The 15,516-nt window shown below is 39.6% G+C and overlaps 1 protein-coding gene across 2 annotated transcripts in view; it reads right to left on the bottom strand.

Moving 5' to 3' along the window:
- XPO1 (exportin 1) overlaps positions 1-13,844 on the bottom strand; it is a 46,562-nt gene extending 32,718 nt beyond the window's left edge. The window contains exons 1-4 of one of the 2 annotated variants that reach the window (XM_079941549.1): positions 13,084-13,844; positions 9,611-9,742; positions 4,027-4,128; positions 427-499 (exon numbers count right to left, since the gene is read on the bottom strand). In XM_079941549.1, coding sequence (XP_079797675.1) covers positions 427-499; positions 4,027-4,128; positions 9,611-9,736 — 301 coding nt within the window. In that variant the 5' untranslated portion in view covers positions 9,737-9,742; positions 13,084-13,844. Of the gene's footprint in view, positions 1-426; positions 500-2,841; positions 2,906-4,026; positions 4,129-9,610; positions 9,743-13,083 lie in introns of those variants that run through there. The other variant, XM_079941550.1, reaches the window with a different exon arrangement.
- Between the last annotated feature and the right edge of the window lie 1,672 nt (positions 13,845-15,516).

Below are 15,516 nucleotides of genomic sequence, written 5' to 3'. Positions count from 1 at the left end.
GTCTTGATTTTTAAAACTTGTTTCTTCCTTTGCTGTTATATTTATGTTATTCCTTGTATTACAGTACTCATTACTTGCTACTGTGTGATGAATTTAAAACAATACATAAGAGCGCATATTCAAATTTCATTCATTTCAAACATGGTCTAGATTAACTATATAAGTTGATACAAATTTTTCACCACAATATTTACTGTAGAAAGTTTCACCAGTCTGGTTTCTGCTTTCCCCCAAAAATAACCTATTCTTCCCCTGACCCCAAATATAAACAGAACCTGCCTTGCAACATGATGAAAGCAGTAATCCATTAGAGCATAATAAACTACTAAAGATTCAACACATTCCTCCTCTCCAATACTCAACTATAATAAAAATGCCAGGAATAATAAAATTCTGAATCTACAATTCTTTAAAACACTTTCCTACCTTCACATTGGTTCCTTGGAAGAATCTTCCACCTTGTTTTTATCACATTTTCCAAAATTTGTAGTCCATAATACTGAAAATTGGAGAATAGAAGCATGTGAATATATTGCTGTAAGACTGGCAATTTCCAGGATTCACAAATGGACAGACATTCACACATTTACATCTAAATTTTCAAAAACATTATGCTACCAAGTTTAATTACATATATTAAACAAGGATCTATTTGCCCATATACTGAGTTTTCATGCATTTTCCTCACTTTATTGTTTACTACTCTATTTAACGTCCTGCTGTTTATACATGCTCACACCAGGAGGAAGAACCAAATAAAAAGCCCTTAGCAGCCAAATGGGCTTAGTCTGTAGAAGGAAAAGTAGCAGCCAGATACGAATTCACAGCATAAATGACTGCTTATAGGCTCACGTACTTTAACACGACCAGGCTCCTAAGAATTTAGCAGCTTGGATGCTCTCAAGCTTCCTACCATCTTCTAGGAGTTGTAAGCTCTTGGCCAAGTATTAAAGTATTGTCACAGATACTTTCTACAGAAAGTGTTTACAAACATCACTGGTGTGTTACTTAAGGAGCAGCAAGACAGCCCACGGGTTTAATTTTAAATTTTAACCCCACCCTTAGAGTTGCTATTTCTACTAATTTAAAGATAAACTTTTGTGCACAGTCAAAATAATACACAAATGAATGTTGCAATCTGTATCTACCTTTCAGGTATTCCTTCCAACTATAAAAATGATAACTAAAAATGTAAGAACGTTAATAAATACAAATACCACTTTCAAGCCATTTTGTCCCTCCTGTTGATTACTCACTCTAAATAGTCAACAATATTTGTAACAATTTACAAGACTACAGGAGTTACTACCCAAAATCATTACCATGACCAATTAGTGTGGATAGACAGGAGGAAGAAAAGGGTCAAAACTGTTGTGGTATGCTTCAACTGGTTGAATTAGGGAAGAATCAGCCATAATACCTGAAAGGTAAACTCATTCATATATAGACATTTAACCTCAGATTGCAAGTTTTGGCTGAGAATAAGAGTTCATCTTTAAAATGGTTAGTCATCACACAATAAAATAGGAGCATTAGTATTTCAACCAAAGGGATCATGTGAATGCACACTTTATCCAAAGCACAATATAGACTGTCCCAAACTACATTGTGCTCAAACAGTGTTTTTGCTGTTTTCTTTCATTTTTAACATTTCATACTTTTTAGGAAAAATTTGCCATTTCAACCCAAATCCTACATTTGCAGAACATTCCTTAAAAAGACTTCAAAAATAAAAACAAGGCCAAAGCAAAATTCTGAAATTACAAATTTGATGCCATGCCAAAAAAGTTTCATAATCAGCAGTAAATGGTGAAGCTTTCTTTCCTGTTCATTTACCTCTCTTTATAGATCTAAGTTTCAGACAAATGTAAATAAACAAAAAAAGGTAAGTTTCTCATTGACTAAAATTCTAAATTAACTTTTAAAAACATACTACCCTAAACTTGCTTTAAATTAATTCTAAAGGCATGAAATCAGAGTGTCAAAAGTTTTACTAAGTCAAAACAAATGCACTTCTTACTACATGGAATATATACCCTCTTGCTAATTCTCAACCAATTACAAAGATCTTTAAGAAACTAAGACACAAAACCTGCCATAAACACACCAGTTAAGAAGTACTAATCTTAATGATAACTTAACCATATTTAGCCAATGTATTTTCAGCCTACCCTTTTTAACTGAAGGATATCCCCCCCTTCATTGTTGCATTTATTTACTTCTGCCTTTATATCTGATACTGTTACCTGAATTACCTATTTACTAACCTCTAGTCCTTTCTCCAACTGTAAAAAAGTAGCACAAGCTTGCTGAAGATACAATTCATCTTTTCATCTTTCCGCAAACAGGTCTGAGGCAGGAAGCCCAATAAAAGCTTTTCACTACTTAGTTCAAAGGAATACATAGATCACCAACATAGTACCCTAAAACCCAATCTCTCCTAGACATTAAGACTCTACACATGATGAGAATTCACATTTCTTTGAAAAGGAGTATTTTGATTAAAAAATCTGAAGTGATAGCCAAATCTGAGGGCCAATGATAAATAACTACTTTGGAAATATACATAAATAATCCAAATATCATTCTGAAGTATTAAGTTTCTGCTTTACACCTCAGGACTTGAGAAATCCACTGCTGAGTTATGAAGATGAGGGACAGAGAACAGCAAAGACTAAATGAAAAAAATAAATGCATGAAATGATCCCTATGGTAGAAATTTCTACTGAGCCCTTAGAAATACTTATTTTACGCATTGAATTCCCCTTTCCCCTCCCACCGCCCATGAAACAAAAACAATTGATGAACAGAATTCAGTTAAAGGGAATCAAAAGGGTAGACCTTGTGGAGGCCTGCCGTCAAAGCCTAGCTGTGTCAGTTGCACAGGAAGACACCCCTTTTCTTCCTATTACAAGCAATCAACATAATGGAACATTATGATTAATATCAGGTAGTGTTAACATCTTTAAAGAAAAAAAAATGATTGCATAAAAGCCAAATGTCATAGTGCATAAATTTAGCACCAAATCATTTGTAATTTATGTAAATGGAAGAATTCTTTACCTGTTGCTTTCTTTCTGTTCCTCTAATCATCTCATTTTTCACAAGACAAATTTGAGTTTTTAAAAATACTGTTGATAAATCAACTTAAACATTAGTAATGTCTGTCAGTATAAAAAGCAAAATTTACCAGGCAAGCAAACAGGCAAACACTGTTATGTTACTTAAGGTTAGCACTTTGAGGAAGTTCTGGACTGTATTTTTGCCCTAAAATTTATAAGATGTCAAAACTAGTTAATATTTTAAAACTGTTAATTAACACAGTCTGATTTCAGAAACAGAGGTGAACATGGCTACTTTCTGTTTTAACACAATGTATACCAAGTGGAAACCTTGTGTGTATTTAAACAGAATGCCATGCATGGTATTTTACTACTTTAAGGCAGTTTAAAGAGAAGTGTGAATCATCAAGCCTAAACAGTCAAAACACATTTTGATCAACCCTTCTGTTCAAACTTAAGAAAAAAGGACCCAAATGATAACATTTTCAATTGCAAATAAAAACTGAGTGCTGTCCCATTAAAAGCATTGGTACCATGGAGTAGGGTTTTACGCTGCCCACACAACTTGGTTTTGGAGGTGCCTAGCCTGTGTTATATTGATTACTTGCCCAAAATAATTCCTCTGATGTTATGTTTCATCTCTGAATAACATTCAGAATTTATGCCGAGATCTGTACACATATTCTAAAAAGAAAAAAAAAAAAACCAAACCAAAAAAAACCCCCAAACAACAACAAAAAAAAGCCACCTTGCATACTAGTCCCAATTTCAAAACTCTATTTATAATTCTTAGGACTATTTGCAAGAATTCATTCTATGTTTAAGGCTAAATTTTGAAATAAGTTAACATTATTAAATGATTTGAGATAACAAATCCTAATACTAAAAATGAGATACCTTCCTCAAAGTTTATGACTGGAAGAAAAGAAGAAATAATGGATTTAAAAAACCACCACTTGCTTACTTTCGTGTTCATATTCTGTGAAAATTCCAAAATTGTGTCGACTCTTGTCCATGCATCAGGATGCTCCTTTAAATGTGTCAGTACTTCTTGAGCCATTCTTTGCTAAAATAGTATACAAAAAGAATTTTAAGCTAACTTGTTCTTTCGAATGGTATTGAGCAAGGCACAAATTCTAATAGAACAGCAATTTTATCAACTTTCAGAAATACTCAAGAAACTAGTCCTTATAGAAATAAAAATGTGTCCATTATCAACTTTAATTAAGAATGGGTACAGGGCTTCCCTGGTGGCGCAGTGGTTAAGAATCCGCCTGCCAATGCAGGGGACACGGGTTCGAGCCCTGGTCGGGGAAGATCCCACATGCCGCGGAGCAGCTAAGCCTGTGTGCCACAACTACTGAGCCTGCACACCACAACTACTGAAGCCCATGTGCCTAGAGCCCGTGCTCCACAACGAGAAGCCACTGCAATGAGAAGCACACACACCGCAACTAGATAAAGCCTGCGCGCAGCAACGAAGACCCAATGCAGCCAAAAATAAATTAACGAATTTAAAAAATTAATTAAAAAAAAGAATGGGTATATTCTTTTTAAACAGAAAAGTGTTTTCTTCCCCTAATCTGCTTTATTTGGTATTCTCAAAACTGAACTTAAATTCAATCAATTATCTACTCCAACATAAACGGGTTCTCAGCACACAATCAACCAAAAGCAACATATAAAAATTCACATCTACTTAGATAAGTTATGTAATGGCACACTCTGGTTTATAAGAGTCACCAAGATATCTCTAACAAACTTTATCTGTAAAACTATATTTCAGGGGAGACAGATAAAAGCTAAGTCTAAGTAAGTCTACAACTCTCTAATACCTGTTGATACACATAAAACATTAAGATCCTTTTAAAGCAGTATTTTCAGTTTATTGTAAACACACCTTTGTCTCCGAAAATCCTTTAATTTCACATATTAAATCCTTGCTTATTTTGAAAATTTTCTTTTTTTGCTTTTGTATTTCTAAAATGCAAACCCAGAATATTTAAACCTATGAAACCATCATCTAGAATTAACAAATGTTAAGATTTTGCTGCACTTGTCTGTTTTTCTTTTAAACATAAGATCTAAAACTTATGGAACTTTGTACCTTTCTTCAGCGCCATTTCCTTCCTTTGTTCCTTCTTTAGAGATAATCATTTTCATGACTTTGGTGTCTTTTCCTGTCTGTATTTTCACAGCATGTGTATGAATTTCATATAGTTGTGTGGTTACTAAATTTTATATAAATAGTATATTGTAGAAATCCTTCTGCAGTTCGCTCTTTCCATTTGACATAGTTTCTTTCCCTCGGCTTCACTGAGATATGATTGACAATTGAGAGTTTTAAAGATCTAGCCATGTTGACATTATCCAGTTTCTTCATTTTAACTGTTAGTTTTTCACACAATATGAACACTACATTTTATCAAAGGCTGATAAGTCTACTAATTTTTTTCAGGAAGCAACCGCTTAATCTTTTTCACCTTTATAGGCTGTTTTGTAGCTCAACTGGATCCTCCCTAATTAACTTTTACCTATTTCTATCACATGTTGTAACCAAAGAGTAAACTTTTATGGTTTTAAAATTTGGCAATTATCCTTCTGTTAGATCATTTACTTGATCAAGGGTTTGATTCTATGGGTTAAACAACGAAGCATCAAAAGGAGGGGAGAAAAGCATTCTTATTTAAACCATCTCTGACACAGACACCTCATAATCTTTAAGTTGGCTTTTATTCCAATTTACAAAAAAAATAATTTTCTCTTGTGGCTTTTTTTTTTTTTTTTTGTGGTACGCGGGCCTCTCACTGTTGTGGCCTCTCCCATTGCGGAGCACAGGCTCCGGACGCGCAGCCTCAGCGGCCATGGCTCATGGGCCTAGCTGCTCTGCGGCATGTGGGATCTTCCCAGACTGGGGCATGAACCCGCATCCCCTGCATCAGCAGGCAGACTCTCAACCACCGCCACCACGGAAGCCCCTCTTTTGGCTTTTATACACTGCTTATTGTTTAAAACGTTGACAAATACACACCCACTAAATTAGGTAATGGTTCTGTATCCTGACAATAAGACCAGAAATACTTTGGAACTTGAAAGAAAAATAAGGTGCCTGGGTTCCACCCTAAGGGTCTGGGATTAGAGCAAGTGTGTGAAGTCTTGAAATACAACTATACATTTTTTATTTGATTTATTTAAAGGGTTGTAATTGTATCATATAATAAGCAACCAACAAAAGGTAGAAAGAATGGTGATGTCAACTATTTATGGCCAAAGCCCATTTTAGCAGTGTTTTGATTCTCTTCCTGAGAATATCTAACTGGATAGACTTGCATATAAAACAGTAACAAATATTAAGAGGATAAGGTACATCAAAGATCCATGCCTAGTAAGTTATTTGGTCAAGATACAACTTTATCAGATTTTTTGAAGTGATGAGCATTCTACACATAAATGAATAGTTCCCACACTATCACCATTCATTTCCATCTCCCCATAAATCACGTTCCTTCCTTTTCAGTCATCCTTTTTGTTGTAATTTTACTCTCTAAAGTTATTGCTAGTATTTGCGTCCTTTTTTTAATTTGTCTTAATCCCACTGTCCTTACATAATATATCCTTTTCTTCTTTTAAAAAATATATTCCTTTATTAACTTAAAACCCCAGGAGGGGTTAAAAAAGGCACAAAGGGAAACGGAGGAGAGAGAAAATCTGGCATCTCCCTGTGTTACTAACTGAATGGTGAAAGTATTTTAGTTGCTAAGCAATAGATAAAAGAGTTCAAGACACTTAACACAGTACTGGAGAAAACACCCAACTCCAACATTTTTGTTTCCCTGGCGTCCTACTTGGCTAAAAATAGAAAAATGTTTATAACAGAAGGTAGTCCTAATATTACAGTGCTAATTATTCTACTATACTACCCATCTAGGCAAAAGTTCTATCTACAGATTAAAGGCCACACTTCTAATAATTCCTTCCTCTCCAAAGTTACGAAATCCTTTTCAAAAAAGTTAGGCTACATACAGGTGAGTTTAAAGCTTAATTAGCATAATTTCTACTTGCTATTTTAAGTACATATTTTATGACAGACCAAAGCCAAACAAAAACTCCCCACCAAACCATATTTTAAAACAATGAGTTTGGGCTTCCATGGTGGCGCAGTGGTTAAGCGTCCGCCTGCCGATGCAGGGGACACAGGTTCGTGCCCCAGTCCGGGAGGATCCCACATGCCGCAGAGCGGCTGGGCCCGTGAGCCATGGCCGCTGAGCCTGCGCTCCGCAATGGGGGAGGCCACAACAGTGAGAGGCCCGCGTACCGCCAAAAAAAAAAAAAAAAAAAAAACACCCCAAACAATGAGTTTACATCACGTATGTGAAATCATCTTCATTATACTTTCAAAGTCCCCTTTAAACAGAATGGCTCCTAAATAGCAGTCACCGCTAACAGGTGCTTTACAAAACCTCATCACTAATCCTCCAGTCTCTTGCAAGGTAGGTAACTTTCTAGATGAGACTCTAGAGGAATGACTAGAAATCTTACTGGAATAAATTTAAGACATTTAACACTAAAAACATGTTTTCCGGGCTTCCCTGGTGGCGCAGTGGTTGAGAGTCTGCCTGCCGATGCAGGGGACACGGGTTCGTGTCCCGGTCCGGGAAGATCCCACATACCGCGGAGCGGCTGGGCCCGTGAGCCATGGCCGCTGAGCCTGCACGTCCGGAGCCTGTGCTCCGCAACGGGAGAGGCCACAACAGTGAGAGGCCCGCGTACCGCAAAAGAAAAAAACAAAACATGTTTTCCACTGCAACCTTCAACTTTTTATTCAAAATAAAACCCCCAAGAAGTGGTATATAAAAAAATTGAACAAGGAAGTTTAAAGATATCACTTTCAGAAAAGGGGTTCTTAACTGCCTTTAAGCTCTAAGCCTGTTCCCTTATCCACAACAAATACCAACTTACTGATTATTCTTTATGCAACTGACTTGTCCCATGAGAAATCTAACCAGACATAAAATTCTTACTTTTGGTAAAGTTAATTTTGTCTTCATAAATGGAAATATCTGTAAACACTTTTCTAAATCTAGTCTTTATTCAAAAGTCAAATTTAAAACAAATCATTAAATCTCGACACTGTGAAACATTACTAAAGCAGTATTACAACATAGTCTTCATAATTACTTCTGTTATAAGCCTCGAACACTGGTCTATTTAGTCATCATACTTCTAGATGCTGTGAACCAGGTTGAAAAAGAACGAAGACTAAAGAGCAGTGGCAGCTTAATGATGTGATAAAATTAAATGCCTATCTTCCTAATGGCTTATAGACTTATGCTTCTAATATAGTCGAAGTTGAGCCCAACCTTACTTCATGTATTTCAACCTTACTGTCATACTTTCTTCCAAAAGCAGCTGCTTTCCATACATCCATGCTGGGATGAAATGGAGCTTAAAGCTCCATGTTGAATGTATGGTATGTGTAGTAAATACGGATACTTTTTCAGGAATGCTTTTGGAGACAAGAACACTGATCGAAAGCGCCTAGGAGTATAAAACTGCACTAACAACCTTACAAAATCACTGTAATTTTTTCCACTCATACAACTTTCATGGCCCTTTTTCCCTTTAAATTTTTTCTTTATTATAGTGAAACCAATGTTAGATTTCAGAAGGGAACAGAAATACTTCTGCACTTGCTAATATTTATACATCATGTTTTTTGGACTATCTATAAAAGATACTACTATATCCACCTTTCAGAGGTTTCTAAAAAGTATCAAACTAGCCAGGGTTTAACTATGCAAATATAAATTAATGGCTTGACGATACATTATCTACCAGAAATGCACTTTTTGGCAACAAAATTTTACTAATAAGATATCTGTCACATCACCTTATAAGATTTTTTTAATCCAGGAACAGAAACTTTTACTCGTTTAAAACTTTATTAGGTCCACAGGGTGCAGATTGAAGATTGTCCAGTTTCTTGTACCATAAAAAAATTTTAAATTTACAAACATGCCTGTTTTTTTTTTAAAAAAACCCCAAACCTTAAACTGATCAAAACATAGATTAAGTGTAAGATAATTTCCTATTTTAACAGTTAGCACTTTTACAAGTGCTAAAATTCAAACAATGTAAAGATACCTGGTATTGTGGGATATTTAAAACAAGTTTTATCTGTGAAGTACTTCTGCAATTTAAATGTTTCAAAAACAGAAGACTCATATTAACTCCAAATACATTAAATATATAAGGGACATACAACCTCTAATATCTACAAAACATTTAATACATTGGGCTATATCTTTTATTAAATGGGGTAAAGGTTGCTGAAGAACAGAACAAGTATAATAAAAATATTCCAAAACTTCCCACTCTAAACCATTTCAAAATGTAATGCAATTTCTTTCTCCAGACCACCTCTCAGAATATGTAATTCCAATTTAATACAAACTATGGGATATTTTTAAAAAGGTGGTTATTTAAAATTTTATTCTAAACTCAACAACTTTATTACTCTGCAATAATGTTTTGATCAGCTACTTTACCTGGGCTCCTTCTCCGTGGTATAAGCAATTCACCACGTTGTCTAAAAGGTTGATATCCAGTTTTTGGCTGAAATCAAGCAGCTGGCGAGCTGCATGGTCTGCTAACATTGTCATAATTGCTGGCATAGATTACTGAAAATAAAGAGAAAGAATTTAAGGCGCCTATGAAGTTTTGATATTGTCAGAAAGTTTCTACTCAAGTTATTTTACTTCAACCATGTTCGTACAAATATTTTACTTTGTATTTCAGAGATTTTACCTAAACAACTGACATAGTAAAAGCAGATAAATGCTGAAGTTACTTAGGTACTCCACAACTGCATTCATCATTAGGGTTCACTTTATTTTTACACCCCAGAAAAATCATACTGTTCTTTCTACTAACATGTATATAAAGTTACCCTAACCCGTTTTAAAAATGATTATTAAAGAATTTATGGTCCTAAAACCTGATACAATTTAAAATCTTGATCTCGAAAATTTTAAATACAGATGAAGTTCAAATGGATCCCCGCCCCCCGCCCCAAGTAAGGTCTTCTAGTTCAGTAAAAGCTCACTTTCCCTCATTTCATGTTACCTTAATTTTTAAGATATATTGAAGACGCTAAAAATTAAATGTGGTATAAAGATTTTCCTATATATAGCAATGATTAGCTAACAAGTCTAACAAATCTGGTGTCCTTAACCTCTATAGAACTTAAGCTTTTGCACTCAATTAAACCATTTATATTTGTTTCTTTCATCCATGAATTTGTGGAGATTTAAATTACAAGCGTACAAGCTCCTTCAATATATGTTCTAGGAAAAAAAACTATGGTTAATATGTCAAACAAGATTTTTTTTAATTTCCAAGTACTGACTGGCAAAACAAAAAGCTGTAAAATCTTGCTATTTTCTAAATAAGACTAAATTCTACCATAACAGAAAAATGAGCTTCTTCACCTCAAGTAATGTACTGGCTAAAACCTACTGGTTCATATGCAATGGTACCCCTTTAAGAGGATTCTACTCCAAGATGCTGGCACACATGCACATTCTTGTTGCCCAGCCTTATAAAAATCTTTCCTTTTGCTTTTTCTTCAAAGCCAGTGCCACTTAAGTCTGACTGGCTAAATCAGCACTCCTCAAACTTTTTGGGGTTAAGATGCCTCACAATCAGAGGAACAGGATAGCTGTTGCCAAATTTAAAAAATTCACAACTTGTACACAATTACAGACGATTCAGGACACCATGAAAGCCATGCATGAAACCTTGAGCTAAGTACCCCTGGTTTACTGTACTTAGACCCAACAAGGTCAGATGGTCATCTCTACTTCTCCCTCTCTTAACCTTCCAAGATCAGGAAATGGGTGGCTAACTTAATTACATTATGTTTGGACAAAGCAGCTTGTTAGGAAAAAGGCGTTATTTCTTGTCTATTTTATAACAGGTAAAAAAACGTTAACAATGGCAGCAATTTTAAGTCAAATGTTTTATTTAACGATAATATCAGTTACAACAAAGTAGAAGTCTGAAGGATCAGTTAGGTTAGATATAATGTAAAAACTGAGAAATTATGAGTTCGAGGAATTTTATTCCTCTTAAGTCCTTCCATCCACTGTTGACAGTAAAAACTGGTGAGATTTCAAAAATTTCTACAACAGTTATTAAATGTATTTTTAATGCAAAATACCTGACATACACAATCTTTGATCTAAATACTAATAGGAAAAAGAAAATATATATTTCACAAACGGAAGTGTAAATTTACCCCATTCAAGTGCCATACAATTTCAAAGGATCAGACAATCTTAAAAATTGAGGCTGAAAAGCAATGTCCACAAAACCAAGATCTATACATCAAATGTTTTCGATTGGGGGGGTTAAAAATTGAACGAACTTTTATCCTATTTCATCCTATCATAATTTAATAGCCAAAACGAGAAAGAATAAAGTGACTCTAAAAAGTTTCATTTTCAAGCACATTGTCCTTACAAAAATGAGACAAATTCCTGTGAAAAAAAATCAGGTTTAGAATAGAAGCTTGTGTTAAATACAGCAGGGTATGCCACCCTAAAAACTAGCGGCTATCTTCGAAATGACCTACCTATTCTCGAACCGTACGTAGTACAGAAATGGCGGCTTTCTAGTCAATGCCAAGCACATTTAGTCTCCCAAATCAAACAGCTTCCAAAACATTCTTTCCACTAACAGCAGTGTCCCACGCGCTTAAGATACACAATCAGGCAGACAGCAAACAGCCATAGCGGGAGAGGTGAAAGAAACCACAAAACCTTTTCCTTCTCCTTGGGACACTCAATCCTAAATTCCACTCACTGTATAGCAAATATAAGGTATTATCCAGCCACGTGGTGACTCTACAAGTGACTACCAAAATACCTTCACTGCCACTTCAAACTGAATAGGCAGGCAACTACACACTGCCAGCTCCCATCCAAAACCCAAAAAATCATAACCGTTAATGATAACTACATAGTAGGTCAAAAAACAAGTCGCTGCAAGGAGAAAGACTGCTACTTTAGATTGTGTGGGCAATTGCCTGCTTCATTGAGTAGAAACACACCTCACTAAGGCCCGCCCTCCCCTCTCTTCCCACCCGAACCGATGTGCAGCACTTCTAACTATAGCATACTGGAGCACGCACTCACCCCGCCCATACTCGGGAGAAGGCATTTAGACCAGGCGCCTGAAGTTCACCGCCCCATTCTCTATGCAGCATGGCCTCTGCGTGGTCAGAGGAGGTCCGGACTGGGCAAATCTCTCATGCTTCCCCCAGTACACCACTTTCTCCCACCCACCCCAAACTCAGACACGGGAATGAAAGAGAATCAGGGTATTATCCACTGTACAATGCCAGCAGTAAATGAGTCGATCACTTTACACACGCAAGTCCCCCCAAACAAACTACAGCACAGAACCTCATCTGCACTTCCCTGAAAAAATCAACTAACCTTTCCTACTTCTAATTCTACTCCGTAAAAAACCAGAGATTCTGAGTTTCCCTGCAGGAGGAGCAAGGACTTAAGAGCCCCTCCCTCCCGCGATCCCAAGCTCTCCACCGAGGGGCCACGTGATGCAGGCGGACGTTTCAATGCTGCTGCACTAAATATTTCTGGAAACTTCCACTCCTAATAATTTACAGAAATGTTCCTGAAATCACCCCAACTTCTCCCCAACCCAAGGGGCTGGGTAAGCCCTTCCACCCCCGCGCCGGGCCCCACTTCACTACCACGCTCCTTGCCTTCCTCCACCGCTACCCGCACACGCGAATGACCCAGCAAGCGCTCCCCTCCCGCGGCAGCCTCCCCGCCTCCATCCCCCAGCGGCAGAAGCGGCTCCATTCAATCGCAGGCTCTGCTGTGGGCCCGCCGCCGCCTCCCCGGTTCGCCTCCCGCGGCCGCCGCCGCGCCCCACGCCAGCCTTCTCCCGCCCTGCCGCCCGACCCTCGACCCCGAAGACACAGTCGACTTACCCAGAGATTGAACCAACTGCTTCTTCCTTCCTTGTCGGGGGATTAGGGCGAGGGAGGATGGGGGAGGGAGAGGGGAGGAAATCAAGGTGGGTTTCACAGTTTTCCCACCTTAAAAAAGGAAATTAAAAAAACGAAGAGGATAAGAGCAAAAAAAGCTCAACAATATTTACTATTTCAGGGACACCTCCCCCCGATACACACACCCGCCACCCCCCCAAAAAAGGAGAATTAATCTGTGGAATAAATGCTCCCGCCTGGCTAGGGAGTGAGGGAAGGGGGAGGGGAACGGGGTCAAGTCCCAAAGATTCTGCCCCAGGGAGACCCTCCAGCTACAGGCGGCAGCAGGAGCGGCAGGAGTAGGGGCTGTAGAGTCCACACGGCCGGGGGACGCTCTGCTGCCAGTTGCAGTCCGACTCCCCCCTACCAAAATACGGCTCCCTCACGCGGCTCCGGCGCTGGGCCCCCCCCACCCAGGCTCGCCTAAACTTTCCCCCCTTCTCCTGCTCCTCAGCGACTGGTGGTTCCCCCCTCCCCCTCTGGGTGGTTGCACGGACTGCAGCAGCAAAGACTGGAACAGGCACCACCGCCGGGGCTGTAGCTACTGTTGCTCTTGCTGATGCTGTAGCTCCCGCTGCTCCTGCCGCGGCCGCTGCAGCCGCTTCTCCCCCTCCTCCTAGTGCCTCAAACTCGGAACCGGTTGAAACCGGTTCAGACTGGGAGATTCCATCTCGGTTGAGTTTTCAGCCCATGGCGCCGCGGAGCGTTTGGAACCTGGGCCTCCGCCCCCAGCCCGCCCGCCCATTGGCCGGTTCCAGCCACAGCCGCGCCATCAGCCTACCTCCTACTGGCCAGCTCGCCCGTCAATCCCACCTCAAGGCTCCACACAAGCCCGCCGCTTCGTCCCCCGCCTCTTTCCAGCAGCGATTTGCCCGCAGAGTGGGGGAGGGGAAGAGGGGCGGGTCGCAAAGGAGCTAGGAGGAGGGTGGAGGAGGAGGAGGTGGGACGAAGAGCTGAGCCCTGCAGAGAGGAGAGCGAAGAGAAGCCGCGCGGAGGATTGGTTCGAGCGAGCTGTCAATCAAACGTAGCCCGCCCTCGACTTCCCGCCCCCTCCCGCCGCTCCCCCTCCCAATGCTTAGCCCGCAGGCCCGGCCTTTCCGGCTCGCTCATTGGCTGGGCGCCTTTGGTGACGAAGAGGGTGGGGCGCAGCTCCTGAGCTGGTGGTGGCGCGAGTTTGAGCGCGCCGCGCGGTAGCCCGCTTTCGCTCGGCTTCTCCCGGACCCGCGCTGGCCCGCCCCCGCCGGCTCCCGCCAACATGCGGGGCCTGAGCCTGTCGGGATCGGGACCCGCCCCTCTGATGGGGGCTGCGCTACTAAAAGGGAGGGCACAGCGAATTGTTTTTTTAATCGGGGAAGGGTGGGGTGGAAAAAAGGAGCGAAAAGAACACAACGGAGGCCAACTAATTGTAGGCCCCGGACCTCTAATCCATTTTAAAGGCCTGGGTTTGGGGCCAAGATGTTGAGAGGTTGGGGTGAGGTGTGGGGTGCGCACTCTTGGCGCCTCGTGGTTTTCTCGGAGACATGGGAAAGATACTTAGTTCTTGGGCAAGTCTCCTTCAAATTGTAACTCGGTTTCTCCCTAGGCTGGAATTTGGCTTCTTTAACAACCGATCCTTCCTAAAAATTAAGACGCTGTAATCCCTGTAATTGGTTTAACATCGTCTGTTTTTTCTGGGTGAGCTTACATGCCAACTGCCCTTGATCTTCCCCTACCCTCGGTTTTTCCTTTCAGCATAGCTGCCCTTCGCATACTTCATGATCACCAAATAGTATTTTCTTTGAAAGTCGCACGCATTTGGCCCTTCATATGGTTGCCTCTCTTGTCCCCAAGTGCCCCTCCAAGTAAGCTTTATTGATTGTTCTTTGCTGAAGAAACACCAAGCAGCCCACCAAAGTTTAGAAGGCCCATTGTGCCACCAAGAGGTTGATAAATGATTTATTAAATCAACACTCTTTTCTCCAGCAAATCCTCACTCACAGTGGACAAAGGCTTACACCAAAGCATAACTCCCTCACCCTCCAATAGATTTACCAAAATGATATTGGATTACTTTCAGACCTGAGATTTTTATTCATTGCCTAACCGAACAATATCAAGCCAAAATATATAATATATATTATACATACACTGATCATATGGAATACCTACATTCTATTACCGGAAAAGTGGGGCTGTCCTGTTTTTTAAAAAGTTTTTCCCTCCGCATTTTCAGCTCTTGGAACAGGCCACTGTTTTTTTTAGATGGCAGAATAATACGAATACAAACGGCATAAGACCTGACTCTGCTCAGAATGTGACCTTGGGCAAGTCATTTCACTTCTTTGGGCCTCAGTTTCCTTCTCACCCATTAATGAGGCTGATATCACCCATGCCTGT

The sequence above is a fragment of the Stenella coeruleoalba genome (assembly GCF_951394435.1).
Source record: "Stenella coeruleoalba genome assembly, chromosome: 13".
Taxonomy (NCBI): Eukaryota; Metazoa; Chordata; class Mammalia; order Artiodactyla; family Delphinidae; genus Stenella; species Stenella coeruleoalba.
Note: the sequence above shows the minus strand (reverse complement) of the source record. Positions and strands in the feature narration are given on the sequence as shown.